The sequence below is a fragment of the Nematolebias whitei genome, chromosome 11 (assembly GCF_014905685.2).
Source record: "Nematolebias whitei isolate Nwh7 chromosome 11, NemWhi1, whole genome shotgun sequence".
Taxonomy (NCBI): Eukaryota; Metazoa; Chordata; class Actinopteri; order Cyprinodontiformes; family Rivulidae; genus Nematolebias; species Nematolebias whitei.
This window is the reverse complement of record NC_056508.1, coordinates 13,679,767-13,694,918: the sequence shown is the minus strand read 5'-3', so window position 1 is coordinate 13,694,918 and position 15,152 is coordinate 13,679,767. Positions and strand designations below refer to the sequence as shown.

At 40.0% G+C, this 15,152-nt stretch overlaps 1 protein-coding gene across 1 annotated transcript in view; it reads left to right on the top strand.

Moving 5' to 3' along the window:
• plxna2 (plexin A2) overlaps window positions 1-15,152 on the top strand; it is a 238,166-nt gene that overhangs the window by 154,597 nt on the left and 68,417 nt on the right. Inside the window, exons 13-16 of the mRNA XM_037684672.1 lie at window positions 1,337-1,454; window positions 4,405-4,541; window positions 7,599-7,766; window positions 10,123-10,216. Coding sequence (XP_037540600.1) covers window positions 1,337-1,454; window positions 4,405-4,541; window positions 7,599-7,766; window positions 10,123-10,216 — 517 coding nt within the window. The remainder of the gene's footprint in view (window positions 1-1,336; window positions 1,455-4,404; window positions 4,542-7,598; window positions 7,767-10,122; window positions 10,217-15,152) is intronic.

Genomic DNA, 15,152 nt, shown 5'->3' with positions numbered 1-15,152 from the left:
ATTTATTTGAATGGTCTGGTTTGAAAAGTAAAGATGTTTTCTAAATGTGCATGTTAACTAAGAACCAATAGAGTATAAATTTCAGATGAGCAAAGTGAGCAAATCTCTAGAATAAATCTTGCTTTAGCCACCTTCTGCCACCTATTTCCTGCTATGCCACAAAACTCTCCCAGCCATTTGTCGTAATTCAGAAAATTGGTGCTGGAGAAACAATACATCTGCTGAGCTTCATCAGTTCCCCACCTACCTGGCCCTACCATCTGCCACACTGCACATTCTGTCTCCTCTCCCTCTCCGATTGCTTCTTGTACTTTATTACTTCCTGGCACTAGTGATCAATACACATCCTTGCTTTATAATGTCATTTGATGTAGCCACCTGCTGTGCTGGGTGTCACCTGATCACATGATGGAGGTGTATTTATCTGACTGCCTGATTTACATGAAATTTGCACCATGGGCGGAGCACTGGCGATGTTCAGGAGCTGGTTTTTGGAGGAAAATTTACTTCAATCAGGTCTGAGTGTGTTGGAATATCAAGAGAGGAGGGACATTGGTCTAATTTAAGAGTGACGTCAAGGGGGTCCTGATCGATGCAGGGTTGTGTCCTGCAATGCAAAGACTGAAACAATAACAAAAGGTTGCAGTTAGGCTACGAGATAAATCAATGTCAAGTGGAGAAGCGTTTGGATTACGTTCTCAGAACTTCTTGCAACTGAGCAAACATGAATTTAATTTGAAGGTTCAATCTAAGGATTTTTTAAATTCATAAGAAATGTTGAAGCTACTGCCATAAGTTCAACCAAATATCAGATGTCTTCTCAAAAGCCCAATAGTAACTATTCATTTTGTAATATTCCATGTGACATTTTGAAATCGTATAGAAGTGTGAAGAGAACCAAGACACGCTGCGGCAGTGACTCATTAGGGTCATTGTGGTAACCACACACACATCCCACTCACTTTCTGACAGCATGCTTGAAAAGACAGGCAGACAGAATCATAGAGTAGAAAGTAAGCTTCAGTCAAACTATAACAAATCATAACATCACACAGGTCAAATTTCATATGTCGACAGTTTTATGTAGAATATATGAGAAGTTAAAAAGCCCATTCATTAAAAGTTGTAAAAAATGTGTTTCTGAGCTCAGATGGACGTCATTGTTTGGGTGTGTGAGCTTTACTCTGAAGGTCTGAATGGTAAAAAGAATGCTGAAGTGTTTATGAATTAGCACCTTCATAAAGTCCAGTTTTACAAATAATGCTTTGCTCATATTTCTTTTTGCAACTTTTAATATATTTTGAATTTGTATCTCTTTTTGTTTTCATCTTCCTAGGATTGTATGTGAGATGGCTGCGACTCCAGCAGACAGTCGGCCAGGCCCGGTCCAGTTGTGTGTTGGCGAGTGCAGACCAGAACTCAAGGCTCGCTCCACACAGCTCTACTCCTTTGTGGTATGACTACGTTCACACAAAATCTACCCGGTTACCTGATTTACTACCTCGTTTTAAAATGCTTGTTTGTTGTGCTGTAGTCGCTGTGTGGTGTTACAAAACATCTGGATGTTAAACTACAGTACAGCAGAGCAGGATTTCTACATACAAACGAATTGTTCAAGGGCCTCGGGTGAATAAAGACTTACGAGTTGCCATGACAACCACCTCTGCAATTAGGCAGCTCTGTGTTTGTGTACGAGTAACTTTTGAAATAACATTGTTTGATTGACAGCGCACGGTGTTCAGTGGGTCTGCATTAGTATTCCTCACAGGCCTTTAGTTGTTGATTGTCTTTATGTGATGAATTTATAAGGCTAATATTGCCTTATATTTCCATTTTTACCATTGATTTTTACCTTTTTTCCACTGTTGCAAGTAGGGGTGTACCAATAAATCGGACAGACGATAAATCGGTCGGCCGATTTATTGGCCCTGATTTCCTGAATTTTGGGAGATCGGAGATCAGCCGATACATCAGAAACTGATTTTACAGATTTTTTGTAGTTTTAGCAACAATTGTTTAAACTTCATTTATATTTCAGAGTACAACCTCATGACCAGTTAAAACAAGTTTGTATTGTTTCCAGGATATTCTTCAAGGGTACGCTTTTCAATAAAAATATTATAAAATTATTATTAAAAAATATTGGAAAATTGAAGGTGTATTGTGACCTAACACCTGACAGCGTCGCTTATCAAACAAAATCGGCATCGGCCAAAATTGGCAGGTCAGACATTTGGTGATCGGCCAGAAAACTGCAATTGGTGCACCCCTAATTGAAAGTGTTTGTTTTTAACAACTCGCCAACTGAGCTTCATTCCTAAAGTGATTGTAACACCCCCCCCCCCATTCATTTTTCGTTGTAATTGTGTAGAAACTGGACACACAGAGAAAACTACTGTAATTTCCAGACAAATGAGCGCACCTGAATAGAAGCCACACTCACTAAATTTAAAAAGAAAAAAAAAGTAAGTATATAGGCCATGCTTGTCTAAGAGCCGCAGGTATCCATGTTGTAAAATGAGATATTTAACAGAAAGATTTTTTAAAAACTTTTAATTAAATATGTACTGGTAACATACACAAATAAGTACAGTAAATGTTTTTACTGAACAGTGCCTGTAACACGGCTGGTTAAAAAATATACAGTAGCCTACCAGGAAGTCATTGATCGCTGTCTTCATCTTCTTCCTGTGCACTGCACACTTGAGCTCGTGCTGTCCTCCATCGAGATTCGTTTCCACCTTTTAGAAATTAAGTTTCCTCCCCTCCCAGTGGACCACGAACATGCACATCCAATACTGCCTCTGCCCTCGCTGGCCCCACTTTGTCTCTTGACCAGGGCCTATAACCCCCCCCCAGTCCAACTGCTTACTGGGTGCCTTGGATGGCAGCTCTCTGCTCCACACAGAGGGCTGTGGTAGCTCGATGAGCGGTGGTTGTGTCAAGAAGAGCATCCAGAACAGAAACAACTGTCAAATCTTCATGCGAGCGCTCGCTGCGGTGACCCCTGAAGAAGGGAGCGGCCAAAAGACGAAGAAAGAAAAAGTCGTCTCATGGCACAAGCTTCGTTCTTGTTTGAATAGATTAAATCTTTACTTTCACCTTTTTTACCCAGTCCTGAAACGCTCACCAGTAAACCTGCTAATTGTTCAGTAAATTAGAATACGGGAGTACTTTCTGTATGTTGTTTAAACTTTTCTATTCATGTTTTTCTTCTTTAAATATGCGTTACTGGCATAAGTCAACATTTTTATATTTTTTTAAAAACAAAATTAACCTGTGAGGACACTTAAAACCATTTTATTTTGCTTGTGTCTCTCAACTGAGCTAACAAAATGCAGATTTGCTTAAAAACTTATCAGCTGTTTTCGTACTGGGTGTAGTAGATAAAATGAGATTAATAGTTTCACAGGAATATGAGAATTAAATATAAAAAAATGATAAATACATTTGTTAAAATGTGAATACTTATCATCTGTTCTCCATTTTTAAAGACACACTGACATTTTCCTTTCTCTGTCATCCCAGTCTTCTGCTTCTTTCCTGTTTTTCACCTTTTTGTTTAGCACTTCTGTAACAATTAACAGCAGTCTGTAATTAGCTGTTTTCAAACCACCAGATTAAATGCTGTGTTTTGAAACTCACCGCATCCATCAGGTTTGAGCTTTGTCACTGTGGAAGCTCCTGGCTTTGCAGTCTGTCGCCTGTTTCTTTAATCAGTGATCAAACTGTCGCTGTGTGAAAAGTTCCTCTAGGATTTCTTCACAGAGCACAGAACTGCCTCTGCTTGATATTCCCATGGACTACAGGTCAACTAAAAAAATATAATCCACCCAGAGGAGTTGTTTAAATTAGCTGGAAACACTTTCTATTGAAAGATGTAGTCAAAGGACAGTGTCCAATAATTTAGTAAAGAACGTTCCATGTTTGTGCAGAATAAATGTGCTTTTCTATGTTCTCTTGCATGTGTGCGCTGCTGCGCGTCCCTCATGATGGGCTGTCTACATTCATATTTCTCCATCTGTCTATGTAAAGGCTACTTAGCTGCCTGTACTGTAAACAGCAGTTATTTTCAGACAGTCTTTAAAAGGCTTCACTCGAACACAACTCACCAATGCACAACACGCAGTAGTGGGATCTCTCAGGGATTCTAAGAGCTCCTGGTTTTATCCTCTTTTCTCCCACCAGCACCGCGCTCCGCTGCCATCAGCCTGGCAACATGAATAACTGTAATTTACTTGGGATCTGTGATAATACATAAAGTTGTCAAGTGTTACCACAGGGATGCTTCCTTGTTTACTCTTGACAGCGTATGTCTTTTAGTCCATGTGCTTGTTTCTTCTCTCTCTTTCCCCTTAAGTTGCTCTCAGGTCTGACTAACATTCAACTTTCTGTGTTTTGTAGACTCCAACTGTCACGGGCCTGTCCCCGAGCAGAGGGCCGGAGTCCGGAGGCACAAAAGTTACAATAATGGGAGAAAACCTGAGTGCCGGCAGCAGCGTCAACGTTCAGTTTGGAAACCAGACGTGCGAGTATTTTGGGTGAGACTTTCCACTTGCTCCACGTTTATGACGTAGTTATGCATACTTTGGGTGAATGCGTGTGGTTTGTTAGGTTGTGGCCTTTACAGGGACAGGAAGATTGTGGTGAGATGTGATATGACAAATGGGTCCAAAGTGGGGGTAGGCTTTAACCAGGGTTCAGGTCTGAGTTGCTATTTTTGTGTTTGTTTGTTTTCAGTTATGATGGAGAGTTTGACAGATGTGATCAGGCAGAGGTCCTCGTAGACTTTGAGGTTTGCAGACAAAATCGTGAGCTAAAGTGAAAGTAGAGAGCAGGTGGAATAGAATCTGGAGAGGTTGAGGTCTGCGAGACAGAATACGTGTTTGGGACTGAGAGGGAGACAGATGGAACAGTGAAGCTACAAGAAGAAGAGGTATTGAAGGTAAATAAGTTTAAGTACCTGGGATCAACAATCCAACACAACGGGCACAAAAACGAAAAGGCAGGAAAGGAGGATTGAACGGAGACGAATGTTAGAAGAGAGAGAAGGAGAACAGAGAAGAGAAAATGGGACGTTTCCCAAGACGGAAGTGACACCTGCTGTGATAGATGGTTAGAGATGGTGGTGCTAACAGAAGTCAGAGCTGGAGGGGGCCGACATGATGATGGTAAGATTTTTTTTTATTGGGAGTGACCAAATTGAGCAAAGATGAGTGTCAGAGGGAGAGCTTAGGTGATGTTAGAGCAGGGGTGTCAAACTCATTTCCACCGAGGGCCACATCAGCATAATGGTTGCCCAGATGTAACTGTAAAACAGTATAAATGTAGCTAAATTTAATTAAGTGTAATTTAAAATCAACACAACTACTCCTTAATGTTAAATAACTCTGAATTTTGTACTCATTCAACTTACATATATTACAAATATATTTGCATAGATGTAGAAAAATATGTCTGCTCATTTCTCTAACATAAAACCGTTTAACTTGTCAGGTTACGAAACCCACATTACTCCATAAATCAATGATCACACTTTCCAAGTGAAAAAGGAAAAATAACAAGGTGTGACATTAACTTTGTTCAAAACTTTCTGTCATAAAAGGAGCAGAATAATGATCCAGCCAACAATTGTGAGCTGTAAGAACATGTGACAGGTGAAGTATTTTACAAAAAACAAATGGCTGCACACAGCCTGGCAAGGGTCATACATCCAACTAGTGACTGAGAGATGGTATTATTATAGAAACCATTTATCTGCATAAACATAAACCTGCAATTCCAAATACATTGCTGAAAATTTAACATAATATAATAAAAGACATTTCATAAACTCAAAATAACAACATTAGGGTTGAAGGCTCACTTTGGCATACTTAGTGTTTGGTGTCAAAATGCTGCTACTTCGCGAGTAAGATGATCAGCATGCATTATGGGAAATATACTGGTAGTTTGTTGTCAGTGCGCCCTTTTGACTTATTTATTATATGACAATCAGACATTTGAAGCTCTCGCGGGCCACATAAAATGATGTTAGAGGAACACAGCTGAGATGTTTTGAGCATGTGCAGAAAGAAGAGATGGTAGATATTCTGGACTAAAGGTGTTGAATATGGAGCAATCGAGGTGGAGGAAAAGAGGAAGACAACAGAGAAGGTTCCTGGATGTACTGAAGGAGGATATGCTGAAGGTTGGAGAGACAGAGGAGGATGGGATAGGGTAAGATGGAGGCTGATGATCTGCTGGCGGCTCCTAAAGGAAGCAGCCAAAGAAGAACACTTTTTTTTTTACAAGAAAAAACTTGTGTGAAAGATATATTTGGAAAAGTGCATTGAAATTACAGTTCAAATCACAGTTATTGCCCTTACAGTCTAATGTTAAAATTAAAAATGAGCCTCATTATAAATAAAGAAACAAAAAACCCTGAGCCAGTTGAGACAAAAAGGTGAAGCACAGCACATTTCTTTATTGTTCGTGCTTTTTCTGTTGTGTTCAAATCAGTTCTTTTATATATTGTTGTAGCGTTTGCAGTCCTCTAAATTAATTACATACAGATAGTAAAACAATGGTTCGGACTGGGTTTCCTTCATTTTTCTGCCCTTCTTCATACATCAGTGTCAGAAGTCTGGTCTATACAGTCTACAGCGCGCTGAGCAAACGGGGAAAAAGCACTGAAACTGAAAATCATCTGGATCATTGCCACTGAATAAGCTGCTTTACTTGATGGCTTTCTTGTATTTTCCTTGGTGTTGCAGAGAATTCCCTCAGGGAAATGTTCTTTTTGTTCCTCTGTTGGAAACTTGTGTAAATCTTAATAAGGTTTTGATGACCTGCTGCGCCAAACCTTGTAATAAAAGCTTCATCGAACAAAAAAAAGAAAAAACATTTCTTCTTCCATCCACTTCTATCATTCTTATTATCTCTCCATCAAACTGTTTATGCCCCCCTCCCCCCCACCCCCCCACCTCACCAGCAGGTTTTTATTTCCTGCCTCTCACAGCCTGCCTGCATCCCTGCGTTCATAACTCAGATACTCCCACATGTCCTCTTTTTACACTTCACTCTGAACGCTCCTATTTTAAGCCCTGGAGCAGTAATCTGAGTGATCTTGCAGGGCTGAGGAGTCGAGTCAGCTTTAATGAGATGTGGCCTTAATTGCTGGTTTTTGCGCGTGACACTGGAGGAGGAGAAGAACGGGCGATGCTCCGTTCTGCTAATGAATTAGGACAAATCCAGAAGGTGTGCAGGTAGATAATGGAGTCTTGCAGAGGGTAGGTGAACATGCATGCAGTGGTGCTACCGCGTGTCGGTGAGTTTGTGTGCACGGTGCGCACCTGTGTTCACGCTGAGCTGTAAGTCAGGTAATTACAGAACAGGGCTGGCAGAACAAATTGCATAATTTATTCTGTTGCTGTAGGTGCTGCTTTTCGCTTGTGTAAACGGAGTCATTTTGCAGGTAATGTAGCATTTATAGGGCTATCATTAGTTTATCTTTTTCATCGACACTCTGTTTACCCTGCCATGCAGGCAGAGTAAAATCCTGCCGACAATCTTCATTTACATTTCCACTTTAATCCCATCTCTCCTTTGACCCACAGGAGGACCATGAAGGAGATAGTGTGCTACTCTGCCCCGTCCCTGTCCGGGGTGGGCTCGGTTCAGATCCGCGTGAGTGTGGATCACGCCCGAATCAGAGAGAGCCTCACCTTTGAGTACATCGAGGACCCGACCGTCCTGCGGATTGAACCGGACTGGAGCATCGCAAGGTGATCTCCCCAAAAAGATACGCTCACCGAGAAACCTTGAGCTTTAGACTAAGACACAAGATTTTCCTCTTGGTCCAGAACATTAGAGCCAGTCAGTTCGGGTCAGCGACAGGAAGCAGACGGAAGTCAATACTGCACTTTCAATTACTGCTCGGCCTTCTACCGATTAATGTGGTTCTGATAGAAAGCTCAGCCTCAGCTCACAGAGTGGAGAGGATGGCTTCTGAGAATATCCAGTAAATGTCACTCTCTGCTGATCTGTTGAACATGTCATACATGGAAGAAGCCCTGCTAAAATATCAATTATAAACAAGGTTTCCATATCTAGTTCTTTGCTTTGAGTTGCTGAGAGGAAAAGAAAATGTACAAAAACGTACTGAACTAATGGACAGTTCAAGGTGTATCTGCAGTAACTGACTCTCGTCACTGGGTTGTAGCTAACCTCGCCTGAGAGCCAGACATTTACCCGTCTGATATACAGTTCCTGAATCTTCTCTGAATGGCGCAACATCAGTAACAGAGCACAACGAATTCTGCCTGTTGATATGGAGAGCCATTTCATTCAATATTAAATAAATATTGTTGTTTAAAAAATCATTAATAAATATTCAATTAAATAAATAAATGTTCCCATGAAATAAAGCATTTAAATAGAAAATGATGTTTCTTCCCAAGATTATTATTTTTTTTTATTTTAAGATCTATTCTTCATTTATTTCAAGATTTATTTTTATGCATTTCAAGATTTATTTATTTATTTAATAATGCAGTCTCATTTTGTGACACTTTTGTTTTGTAAAGCTACTTTACGTATTTCAGGGGCTTTTATTTTTTTAACCCCGTTTTTCATTTTAAGTACTTTTTGTTTCATGTTCTTATATTCAAATGAGGGGGCGGGGTTTGCTCAGTGGGGCGGATCTGGTCAGGGTCAATGCAGCCCATCTATGAGTTTTATAGGCCGGGCAAATCAATATCTAAATCAAAAATAAAATAAATGATGGCCTCTCAAGTCTCACGCATTAACAGTGAGATACCCACATTTCATGATTCATGACATGGCACACTTTGTATTTTTCACGCTAAAACACACACACACAGGCCCTTTTTTGAAGAGGAACCAATGTGCAGCACAATGTTTCCGTACGGGCTGGAGCACAATAGCGGACATGTTGCCAACTTAGCCACTTTTCCACGTTATTTAGTGAGTTTTTAAACCCCTCTAATGACTTTTTTTTTAAACGACTAGAGACAAATCTAGAGAATTTTATTTCTGTTACTGGAGACTTTGGTGATGAAAGCACATTTCGCAGCGTGTCGTAAGCCCCTCCCACTTCCCCAAGCTCTGACAGCTGTCAGTCTCACAGCAGAGAGGAGACCCGCTCCACTCAGTGTCCACACTGCAAATGAATCACACCCTGGATTACAACGCAGGATGTAAATATAATGTAAATATATAATGCTCAATTTCATCATCTAATCTTTGTATTTCATCTCGGAGTTCTCCAATATTCCCCATATTGCCCGCTTTTCATCCTGGGGAAAACTTTGCTGTGATTGGTCAAAAAAGATTGGAGCAGTCAGTGTCTGTGAAGCAGATGCAATCTGCTAATCCTGACCAGACACGCCCCACAGCACAAACCCCGCCCCCTCATTTGAATATGAACATGAAATAAAAAATGCTTAAAATGAAAAATGGGGTTAAAAAAAACTGAAATATGTAAAGTTGTTCTACAAAATAAAACTGTCACAAAATGAAACTCCACTATTAAATAAATAAATAAATAAATACATCTTGAAATAAAAAATAAAAAAAATATTGGGGGAAAAAACTAAACATTTATATTTAAATGTTTTATTTCATGGCAACATTTATTTTTTAATGGAATATTTATTAATAATTTTTAAATAACACTATTTATTTAATTTTGAATGAAATGGCTGTCCATATGTTGACTCGGTTTGCCTCCTGCTTCATTCTGCTGTTCTGAGACTGCTGAGCAGCCACATCTGAACAGCTGTAGCTCTATTGGTTTCTCAAACTCAAATCTGCAGCAGCTGATTGCAGAATCAGTTTGAATTTCCCTTTAATCGTCCTCCACTTCAGAGGCCATTATGTCCCGAGAGAAACTAACGATGAGCTTCGATTTGATGCATTCATTTTCATCTGATGGTGAACGTTCTGACGAAGTACATTCAGGTTAGAAAGTTTAGTCCAGCTTTGTCTTTGACTACTTTGTTTTTTATTTCTTCTTCTGTTCTCAGTCATGTTTGGTTGCAGGAATTCCAGTTTTGTATAATTATGTTTGTTCAAAATAGTTTAATGAATTGTCTGCTTGTTTTGTGTGTGTGTGTTCAGTGGTCACACTCCGCTGATGGTGACAGGAACCAATCTGGATGTGGTTCAAGAGCCCAGAATCAGGGTGAAGTACGCAGGCCGGGAGTCAGTCAACGTAAGAACCGTTGATCTTAACCACGCAGCATAAGCTTAACCACAGAGAAGGCTGATAGCAGCTTCCACTGTAAAAACTGTTTATGTGGGTTAATAAACACAGGTTGGGTCCCAGTCAACACATCACATGCCACTGCACAAGCAAGCCAAGTGATGCTCAGCTTTTAAGAAATGTGGCATCTCTCAACGGCCCCTCTAGCTCTCTGTACTTTTTTAACTTTCACTTCAACTCAGCCTTCTTAAGCAATGAGCATGTGAGTGATACTGCTGGCAGTGAGAGTGATCTGCATGCAGTATTCATTGAAGACTTTTAAACCAGCCATCCATCCATTTTTTACCACTTATCTGGGTCAGGGTCACGGAGGAAGCAGTGTTCTCTTTAGACCTCCCTCTCCTTCCTTCGGCTCGTCCCAGCATTCCTCAGTCAGCAGAGAGGCACGTTCTCTCTAACATGTTCCCAGTGTGCCCTGGGGCCTCCTCCTGGAAGCACATGTCTGTAACACCTCACCTGGATGGCGTCCAGGGGGTATTCTAACTAGATAATTTTTTTTGATACAGCAGCTCTATTTTTAGCTCACGTAGAAGAGCTGAACTCCACATCTTGTCTCTACACGCTGAGAAAGGAAAGAATGGTAGGGGCGCTGGATTATGTTCTAACACGGTGGTGCAAAACCAAGAAGCAAATCAAAGAAGCTCATTTTGAGATTTTGCACTCAGGTCACTCACAAATTTGAGTATGTAGCTAAGAAAACAATAATTAGATTGGATAAACTGAAATGGACCAGCAACCTGTCAAAGGTGGACCCCCTTTGGTTACCTATTGCTGGAGATAGACACCACCCTCTTTAAAAGATGGAGACACATTGTTCCTCTTGCATCACTGATAAAGTACCTGTGAGGTGCGGGACTTGTTTAAAACCTTCATATGAGTTTTCCTTTCAGCTGTGCTGCACACTAGCTAGATAAATGTGTTGAATACTGCCAAAGTAATTTTCCTGTTTGCTGTTACCTTCTGAGAGAAAACGTCTGTACATCTAGAGGCAAAATGATAACATGTTTTTTCTGTAATTGAACTATACCCACAGGGGAAAAACAGTACTTTATCACATATGGACAATTTAGAGCTGCTAGTTGAACAAATATGTTTTTGGAATTTGGAAGAAAGCCAGAGTGTCCCAAAAAACAAACAAACAAACAAACAACATGTCGTGTTTAAAATTCAAATATAAAAGCAGCAGTCAAAAGTTTACGGAGGGCCCGTATATTTCTAAAGTTGTGTTGCACGTTGCAATCTTTCTGGCTGTGCCTTTAGGTCATTAAAGGTGCGATTAGATGTTCTTTGGTTGCAAAGACCGTTTTTTTTTTTACCTTAAAAAAAGTCTGTAGAAGACAAGATTTAAGGAGTGCTGGGAATGAGATTAGCCAGGGTCGACGTGTGTCAAGTGGTTTGGACCCTGGTAATATTGTTTGCAGTTCTAATCACTGCTTGTATCTGTAAATTTGTTCTACTGTCACAAAACCTACAATTTATGACCATGGGGTCAACAACATAGATCAAGCGGTAAATGGACATGGAAAATTCACTGATGGTCTGGCACTAATATGACATTTTTCAGATTGTTTGCATGTATTTGTGCAGTAAAGAAGCTGGAACGCTGCAACCAGTAGGTGAGAGTTGGTTAGCAGGAGAAGGCTGAAGGTGCCTGATTGGGGGCACGAAGGCTCCAGCTGGTTTTTCAACAGAAGATTAACTGGAGTCAGAAGTCTCTGGTCAGCATAAAGAGAACTTGTGTAATCAAAGTTTCTGTTGCAAGAAATCGTTACAAATTACATTTGAGCCCCTGTCCTGGGAGTCCTTGTTTAATTAAGAGGAGGGGATTTTTTTCTCTGTGGTTTGGGGGAAGGTGGGTAGGGCAGACAAATGGACTTAAGAAGAGAGCACAGACTGGTGGAAATCAAAAATAAATTATTGACAAGCCTTGCTCCAAGCATTCAGAGATAGTTTCTGAACTCTGATTCAAACACAGCCTTATGTCCAAGTTTTAACTGTGGGTCACTGGTCTTAGAAGCTTCACATTGCAAATATGCACTGCACAACATTAGGGTTGTTTACATATACAGCCTGGTACATACCCATTACTAGGTACATACCTGGTATGTACCTGGTACATACATACCAATATAACATTCATTCAACATTTATTTATACAGGTTAGTCTCATTGAGCCTCGAGGACTCATTTATAAGAGAGACCTGATTTAAACAAAGAACACAGATGAGATACAAACAACAATAGACAATCATATAAAAAGCATATAAAACGAAAAGTAAATAGAAGAAATGATATAAAAACAAAACAAAAACACATTCAATTCAATTCAAATTCAATTCAAAAATACTTTATTAATCCCAAAGGGAAATTATTTGTTGTAGTAACTTGTTATCCTCATTTCATTAAGAGATGTTATAGATGCTGATAGCTGTAGGCAGGAAGGATCACTTGTAAAGGTCCATCCCACAGTGGATCTTAAGAAACTGGCTGCAGATGCCATCTGATCCATCCACCCAGACTCAGCTGGCCTCTCAGTTCCCCCGGGCTGTAGGACCGCCTGAATGCTGGGCAGAACTCCTCCCAGAGCGATGGCCACTCCTCCCAGCAGTCTGCTGAGCTCCTCGTCGCTGCGGACAGCCAACTGTAGGTGCCGAGGGACGATCCTGTCCTTCTGCTGTCATGAGCCGTGTTTCCTGCTAGTTCCAGGATCTCAGTGGTCAGGCACTCGAGCACAGCTGGCAGGTAGATGAGAATGCGTCCACAGAACATCCTTTTCAACTCATTTGAGATTTGGGGCTGTAATTGAGATATTATTTGAGCTTTTGAGATGTTAATCAGCTGCTGTTGGTTGTAGAAAACTGCCTTGTTGCCATGGTTACGCTTCATAACAAATGTCCAAAACTAAAAGTTTCAGTAAAAATCCTTCCTGCTGCACAGCATCCGATACCAGAGGAAACATTCATCCCCCAAATAAATGTGATTTACATCCAGAAAAAGAGGAATTAAAGTTTCCAAAAGCAAAATCTCAGAGTGAAAGTAACAGAGCTGCTCCAACATGCAGCCACCTTGAGCGGCGCAATTCTAGAATTCATTATGAAGCAATGTAAAATATTTAAAAACAGGAACGTCTGCGTTGGTTTTTGCCATGAATTTAACAGTTGTTTAAAATCCCTTAGAGAGGTCAAGGTCGACAACTCCAGATATTTTTGCAAGATATTCCAAGTTACAGGAGCGGAGTAAGAGAAGGCCCTTTTGCCAAGTTCGGTCCGCACTGAGCGGATGCTGCAGGTAATTATGTCCTGAGAGCGCACTGAATGTATGAAGGCAGAAGACCAAGATTAAGATTATACCATAACTCAAACTTAATAGGAATTTATAAAAATTCTGATGGAAAATTATATATATTCCAGATTACAACAAAATTTAAAGATCAGTAGCTGGGAATATTTCAGCACAGCTCATTTTCATATGAGTTTTGCTGCAACGCTGTCCACCGCTCTGCCCCCCCCCCCCCCCCACACACACACACACACACGCACACAATTACTCTGTCATTGTCAACTCTTGTCCTTGCAGCTTTTAGTCAGAAAGAGACGGTAAGCTTGGTTTGTACGCTATTATTTATACTTTAACTTTCAAACCCATTTTACTCCACTCTGACCATGTTTACATGTGGGGATTATTTAACAGACTTCATAGTCGTGGCATGCCAGGACAGACTGAAGTGTACTCTTTAATGTCCAAATGTAAACAAACAACTTTAAATGTTGGCAACAAAACATTCTAATATTTTTGCTAGTTTAACATTCAACTCTTGTTAGTATTCAGTGGTTGTAGTCCCGTGTTGCGCAACAAAAAAGGGTATTTGGAAATACCCTCAGTCTATTTGTATAAGTTGTGAGCACAGTAACTTGAAAAATAAGTGAGGTATCAAGTTTCATGTTAGTGTGTGGCTGCATCTAGATGCAAGAAAGTTTCCTTTCAAAAATTGAGTTGCCACATCAAAATCCAAGATGGTCGCTGCCATACATATATATATGTATATATATATATATATATATATATATATATATATATATATATATATACATATGTATGTATGTATATATATGTATACATAGGTCTGTGGCAATAAACAGTAAATCAATTAATCGCATGATAAATGAAAATTATCCACCTCATTTTCATTTATCAGCTTTATTGTTTCTTCGTGTCTCTTTCTACTGAAGACACTGGATGACAAAAGACTCAACTCCGGCGCTCTTCCCTGACCCCTCCCTTTCTCTTTTCTCTTTAAAATCCATTTTAACTGTCCAAAATCACGTTTTTGGATCATTAAAAGCAGCTAAGCTGAGAAGCGACGCTATGAGCTAAGCTAAGAGGCCAACCTCAGGAAAAAACCTCCGTCTTGACAAAGCTCCAAAATTCACAGTTGAAACCCGAGCCTTCATCTAAAAAGTAGCTTTTTTATGCAAAAAGAAGCTGAGAACTTGTTTACTGACTTTTATTAAAAGTGTTGTGTGACAAATGCCATGTTAAAGATCCTGATGCTTAAAGATTAAAGATCTATGCTATGCTAGAGCTAGCTATGCTAAAGAGCTCAAACCACACCGAGCGCCTGCAATTTTGAGAATCGAAAAATAGAAACGAGAGACAGCCCACGTCACGTCAAGGGGCCTCCCTCCCATTTTTCTTAAAAAGACACGCTGCTCGCTCCCTCACTATCCATCCTTTGGTTCAAACCCTTTCATACTGCCATCCAGTTGTCAAAAAGGCACTACACACAAAAATTAACCAACATTTCTTCTTAAATTTGACAATTACTAATTATTGTCAAATTTCAAACAATATTATCATTTATCACAATAATTTCTGAAACAATTAA